Below are 7,560 nucleotides of genomic sequence, written 5' to 3'. Positions count from 1 at the left end.
TAGATATGTGTAGGATTAAGGTGACTATATACAGGGTCAGTTCCAGTACCATATTAACAATGTGCAGGGATACTGGAGTGATGGAGGTAGATATGTATAGGGGTCAGGTGACTATATACAGGGTCAGTTCCAGTACCATATTAACAATGTGCAGGGATACTGGAGTGATGGAGGTAGATGTGTATAGGATTAAGGTGACTAGGCAATAGGACATAAGATAAAACAGAGTAGCAGCAGCTTGTATGTGAGTGGGTGTGTGGGTTTGTAGAGTCAATATAAACGTAATGTGCTCATTATGTGTGAGGGATTTTCAGAACCAATTGTTGTTTTATTCAGAAAATAAAGACAAATCGCAATAGTACTTGGTTGCACATTTGTTGTCCAGGAAAACTGCAGACAAACGCTTCTTGTAGCAGTTTCTGTTTTTTTTCAGTGAGCTACTGTCTACATTGTAGTCATTTACCAGACGCTCTTATCCAGAGCGACTTACAGTTACTGAGTGCATACATTATTTTTTTATTTTTTCATACTGGCCCCCCAATGGGAATCGAACCCACAACTCTGGCGTTGCAAACACCATGCTCTACCAACTGAGCTACATCCCTGCCGGCCATTCCCTCCCCTCCCCTCCCCTCCCATTCCCTCCCCTCCCATTCCCTCCCCTCCCCTCCCCTCCCCTCCCATTCCCTCCCCTCCCCTCCCCTCCCCTCCCATTTCTTTAAATGCTTCATTTGTTTCTTTGAATGGTTCATTTGGTCGTCAGAACACAAAGGCTGTGCATCCAACTACTAGCTCCGTGGTGCCAATAATGTTGTCCATGCCGTTTGTCTTTCGAAATTAAAATCATAAACCAAATAAAATTGTTTCTGCAATGTTGAAAATCCTATGAAGAAATATGGAATTATTTAAGAAAAGTGCAAGGGTGATATTTGGCTGCATTTGTGTATGATTTGGATATTGCGAAATGAATTGTATTAAATGTATTAAATCAATGAATAGAATGTGCATTTCTTGATTCTAACCTTGAAACCTCTTGAATTTAGTTGTTTTATAGTAGTCATCAAGATGAAGGTGTATGAAAATGTGATGACGTTGTTCTGATAACATTGATAAACTGTTGCCATGAAAAACATTCCCTACCTCATTAATCTTACCATCAGTATTATTCCGCCAAAGATACTGAATGTAAAATTTATTTAATTATACTTTTTTTTTTTTTTTTTGGGGGGGGGGGGGGTTTATTTAATTAATATAACTTTGGTCTGAATATAAATTTACATTTTACATTTACATTTTAGTCATTTAGCAGACGCTCTTATCCAGAGCGACTTACAGGAGCAATTAGGGTTAAGTGCCTTGCTCAAGGGCACATTTACGTCATTTAACAGACGCTCTAGTCCAGAGCGACTCACAAATTGATGCATTCACCCTATACCCAGTGGGATAACCACTTTACACATTTTTTTTTTTTTGGGGGGGGGGGTAGAAGGATTACTTTATCCTAAATAAAATGTGGAACACCTGCACCATTATTGGACGTTCATTATATACATCTACATTTATGTATTGTTACATGTAGGAGCATTATACACCTGGGTGCTGATTTGGATATTATCGGTTTGTTTGAATGTTAATATTATTATAAATGAAAGAAGTGCTGCGTTACCCACTCCAGCCAGCAGATGGCGGTGTGTGTCTTTCAGCGATGATGGCAGTGTGACGTATAATCTAGTGGACGGGACGCTTCTTTCAACAATTAGTCAGTCACCTCGGTAGCTTGCAAGCCAACACAGCCGAAACCCTGAAGCTCTGTAGACGCTTTCGGTGTATATTTCCCTCTGTATTTTCAAATATACTTATTTCGTATAGCTAGTTGCACCCTTTAATTTCATATTTATGTTGTTAATCAGGTTAGTAGAGAGCTGGCTTTTAAAGTTAGCTTAGAACCAGGCTAGTCGTTTATGCTAACCAACTAACTAGCTAGCTAACATCCCCGACCATGAGGTCACTAAGCTACTCTCCTCCTACTAAAGAAGAGGAGGTCTGCTGGACGGAGAAAGAAGCTCTGGGGCTGAACATTGTCGTGAAAGAAGAAGAAGAGGAGGATATTACAGTGAAAAGAGAGGAAGGAGCTTTCAGAATGAAAAATAAGGAAGAGGACGAGGATGTCACAGTGAAAGAAGCGTTTGGAGTGAAAGAGGAAGAGGGTATAGAGACTGTCACATTGAAAGAAGAGGAGGTAGAATATTTCAGAATGGAAGCGGAGGCTATCGGTATCACATTGAAAGAAGAGGAGGAAGATGTTACAGTGAAAGAAGAGGAAGACGCGTTTGGAGTGAAAGAGGAAGAGGGGATAGAGGCTTCAACAGTAGAAGAGGAGGAGGTAGAAGCTTTCAGAATGAAAGAGGAGGAGGTAGAAGCTTTCAGAATGAAAGAGGAGGAAGAGGAGGCCATAACATTGAACGAAGAAGAGGAGGATGTTATAGTGAAAGAAGAGAAAGAACCTTTTAGAGTGAAAGAGGAAGAGGAGGCTATCTCAATAAAAGAGAAGGAGGAAGACGTTTTAGGAGTGAAAGAGGAGGAAGAGGAGACTGAACATCTGATTAACACCAGTGAGTACTGTCTTAAAAGCAGGGTCACAAACTGCACTTGTTGAAATAATGTATCGTTTTAATATATGGCTCTGGGCCTAGCCATTGATTCTCGGAGAATATAACTTATAAATATCCTCAAAACATGGAGGTACTTCCATTAGGCTGAACCTGAGACATGAGACTGTTATGAAAACCGCTATAGAAATGTAATACATTATTATTATGCAGAGTTGGGCCAACTTTCAGAACGTTCCATATTGTTCAGATTCTAGACGTTCAGTTTAAATATTCCCCATGTATTGTTAATGGGGCGCAAACATGGCTGCCATAATGTCATGTAAATGCACCATAATGCAGAAACCTTAATGGCCCAAATCTCTAAATACATGTCTCTGACCTGAACCGGGTTGCACAGGGTTAAGGACTGAACCGGGTTGAACCGGGTTAAGGACTGAACCGGGTTGCTCAGGGTTAAGGACTGAACCGGGTTGCTCAGGGTTAAGGACTGAACCGGGTTGTACAGGGTTAAGGACTGAACCGGGTTTACAGCACTACACTGAGTATACCACACACTACAGCACTACACTGGGTATACCAAACACTACAGCACTACACTGAGTATACCAAACACTACAGCACTACACTGAGTATACCAAACACGACAGCACTACACTGAGTATACCAAACACGACAGCACTACACTGGGTATACCAAACACTACAGCACTACACTGAGTATACCAAACACTACAGCACTACACTGGGTATACCAAACACTACAGCACTACACTGAGTATACCAAACACTACAGCACTACACTGGGTATACCAAACACTACAGCACTACAATGGGTATACCACACACTACAGCACTACACTGAGTATACCAAACACTACAGCACTACACTGGGTATACCAAACACTACAGCACTACACTGGGTATAACAAAACACTACAGCACTACACTGAGTATACCAAACACTACACTGAGTATACCAAACACTACAGCAATACACTGGGTATACCAAACACTACAGCACTACACTGAGTATCCCAAACACTACAGCACTACACTGAGTATACCAAACACTACAGCACTACACTGAGTATACCAAACACTACAGCACTACACTGGGTATACCAAACACTACAGCACTACACTGGGTATACCAAACACTACAGCACTACACTGGGTATACCAAACACTACAGCACTACACTGGGTATACCAAACACTACAGCACTACACTGGGTATAACAAAACACTACAGCACTACACTGGGTATACCAAACACTACACTGAGTATACCAAACTCTACACTGAGTATACCAAACACTACAGCACTACACTGAGTATACCAAACACTACACTGAGTATACCAAACACTACACTGAGTATACCAAACACTACAGCACTACACTGAGTATACCAAACACTACAGCACTACACTGGGTATACCAAACACTACAGCACTACACTGGGTATACCAAGCACTACACTGAGTATACCAAACACTACAGCACTACACTGAGTATACCAAACAATACACTGAGTATACCAAACACTACAGCACTACACTGAGTATACCAAACACTACAGCACTACACTGAGTATACCAAACACTACAGCACTACAATGGGTATACCACACACTACAGCACTACACTGAGTATACCAAACACTACAGCACTACACTGGGTATACCAAACACTACAGCACTACACTGGGTATAACAAAACACTACAGCACTACACTGAGTATACCAAACACTACACTGAGTATACCAAACACTACAGCAATACACTGGGTATACCAAACACTACAGCACTACACTGAGTATCCCAAACACTACAGCACTACACTGAGTATACCAAACACTACAGCACTACACTGAGTATACCAAACACTACAGCACTACACTGGGTATACCAAACACTACAGCACTACACTGAGTATACCAAACATTACAACTCTACACTGAGTATACCAAACACTACAGCACTACACTGAGTATACCAAACACTACACTGAGTATACCAAACACTACACTGAGTATACCAAACACTACAGCACTACACTGAGTATACCAAACACTACAGCACTACACTGGGTATACCAAACACTACAGCACTACACTGGGTATACCAAACACTACAGCACTACACTGGGTATACCAAACACTACAGCACTACACTGGGTATAACAAAACACTACAGCACTACACTGGGTATACCAAACACTACACTGAGTATACCAAACTCTACACTGAGTATACCAAACACTACAGCACTACACTGAGTATACCAAACACTACACTGAGTATACCAAACACTACACTGAGTATACCAAACACTACAGCACTACACTGAGTATACCAAACACTACAGCACTACACTGGGTATACCAAACACTACAGCACTACACTGGGTATACCAAGCACTACACTGAGTATACCAAACACTACAGCACTACACTGAGTATACCAAACAATACACTGAGTATACCAAACACTACAGCACTACACTGGGTATACCAAACACTACAGCACTACACTGAGTATACCAAACACCACAGCACTACACTGGGTATACCAAACACTACAGCACTACACTGAGTATACCAAACACCACAGCACTACACTGAGTATACCAAACACTACACCACTACACTGAGTATACCAAACACTACAGCACTACACTGAGTATACCAAACACTACAGCACTACACTGGGTATACCAAACACTATAGCACTACACTGGGTATACCAAACACTACAGCACTACACTGAGTATACCAAACACGACAGCAATACACTGGGTATACCAAACACTACAGCACTACACTGAGTATACCAAACACTACAGCACTACACTGAGTATACCAAACACTACAGCACTACACTGAGTATACCAAACATTACAACACTACACTGAGTATACCAAACACTACAGTACTACACTGAGTATACCAAACACTACACTGAGTATACCAAACACTACAGCACTACACTGAGTATACCAAACATTACAACACTACACTGAGTATACCAAACACTACAGCACTACACTGGGTATACCAAACACTACAACACTACACTGGGTATACCAAACACTACAGTACTACACTGAGTATACCAAACACTACAGCACTACACTGAGTATACCAAACACTACAGCACTACACTGGGTATACCAAACCCTACAGCACTACACTGGGTATACCAAACACTACAGCACTACACTGGGTATACCAAACACTACAGCACTACACTGAGTATACCAAACATTACAGCACTACACTGAGTATACCAAACACTACACTGAGTATACCAAACACTACAGCACTACACTGGGTATACCAAACACTACAGCACTACACTGAGTATACCAAACATTACAACACTACACTGAGTATACCAAACACTACACTGAGTATACCAAACATTACAGCACTATACTAAGTATACCAAACACTACACTGAGTATACCAAACACTACAGCACTACACTGGGTATACCAAACACTACAGCACTACACTGAGTATACCAAACATTACAACACTACACTGAGAATACCAAACACTACACTGGGTATACCAAACACTACAGCACTACACTGAGTATACCAAACACTACAGCACTACACTGAGTATACCAAACACTACAGCACTACACTGAGTATACCAAACATTACAACACTACACTGAGTATACCAAACACTACAGTACTACACTGAGTATACCAAACACTACACTGAGTATACCAAACACTACAGCACTACACTGAGTATACCAAACATTACAACACTACACTGAGTATACCAAACACTACAGCACTACACTGGGTATACCAAACACTACAACACTACACTGGGTATACCAAACACTACAGTACTACACTGAGTATACCAAACACTACAGCACTACACTGAGTATACCAAACACTACAGCACTACACTGGGTATACCAAACCCTACAGCACTACACTGGGTATACCAAACACTACAGCACTACACTGGGTATACCAAACACTACAGCACTACACTGAGTATACCAAACATTACAGCACTACACTGAGTATACCAAACACTACACTGAGTATACCAAACACTACAGCACTACACTGGGTATACCAAACACTACAGCACTACACTGAGTATACCAAACATTACAACACTACACTGAGTATACCAAACACTACACTGAGTATACCAAACATTACAGCACTATACTAAGTATACCAAACACTACACTGAGTATACCAAACACTACAGCACTACACTGGGTATACCAAACACTACAGCACTACACTGAGTATACCAAACATTACAACACTACACTGAGTATACCAAACACTACACTGGGTATACCAAACACTACAGCACTACACTGAGTATACCAAACACTACAGTACTACACTGAGTATACCAAACACTACAGCACTACACTGAGTATACCAAACACTACACTGAGTATACCAAACACTACAGTACTACACTGAGTATACCAAACACGACAGCAATACACTGGGTATACCAAACACTACAGCACTACACTGGGTATACCAAACACTACAGCACTACACTGAGTATACCAAACACTACAGCACTACACTGGGTATACCAAACACTACAGCACTACACTGGGTATACCAAACACTACAGCACTACACTGGGTATACCAAACACTACAGCACTACACTGGGTATACCAAACATTACACTGAGTATACCAAACATTACACTGAGTATACCAAACACTACAGCACTACACTGAGTATACCAAACATTACAGCACTACACTGGGTATACCAAACACTACAGCACTACACTGAGTATACCAAACATTACACTGAGTATACCAAACACTACAGCACTACACTGAGTATACCAAACACTACAGCACTACACTGGGTATACCAAACACTACAGCACTACACTGAGTATACCAAACACTACAGCACTACACTGGGT

General features: G+C 41.2%; 1 protein-coding gene across 2 annotated transcripts in view; it reads left to right on the top strand.

The window, feature by feature from the left end:
• The first annotated feature begins 1,792 nt into the window (after positions 1-1,792).
• LOC311125283 (uncharacterized protein) overlaps positions 1,793-7,560 on the top strand; it is a 36,618-nt gene continuing 30,850 nt past the window's right edge. The window contains exons 1-2 of one of the 2 annotated variants that reach the window (XM_084199330.1): positions 1,793-2,383; positions 2,414-2,612. In XM_084199330.1, coding sequence (XP_084055456.1) covers positions 2,000-2,383; positions 2,414-2,612 — 583 coding nt within the window. In that variant the 5' untranslated portion in view covers positions 1,793-1,999. Of the gene's footprint in view, positions 2,613-7,560 lie in introns of both variants that reach the window. The other variant, XM_084199329.1, reaches the window with a different exon arrangement.

This window comes from Coregonus lavaretus, assembly GCF_964263955.1.
Source record: "Coregonus lavaretus genome assembly, contig: HAP1_SCAFFOLD_298, whole genome shotgun sequence".
Taxonomy (NCBI): domain Eukaryota; kingdom Metazoa; phylum Chordata; class Actinopteri; order Salmoniformes; family Salmonidae; genus Coregonus; species Coregonus lavaretus.
This window is presented reverse-complemented; position numbering and strand designations above follow the sequence as displayed.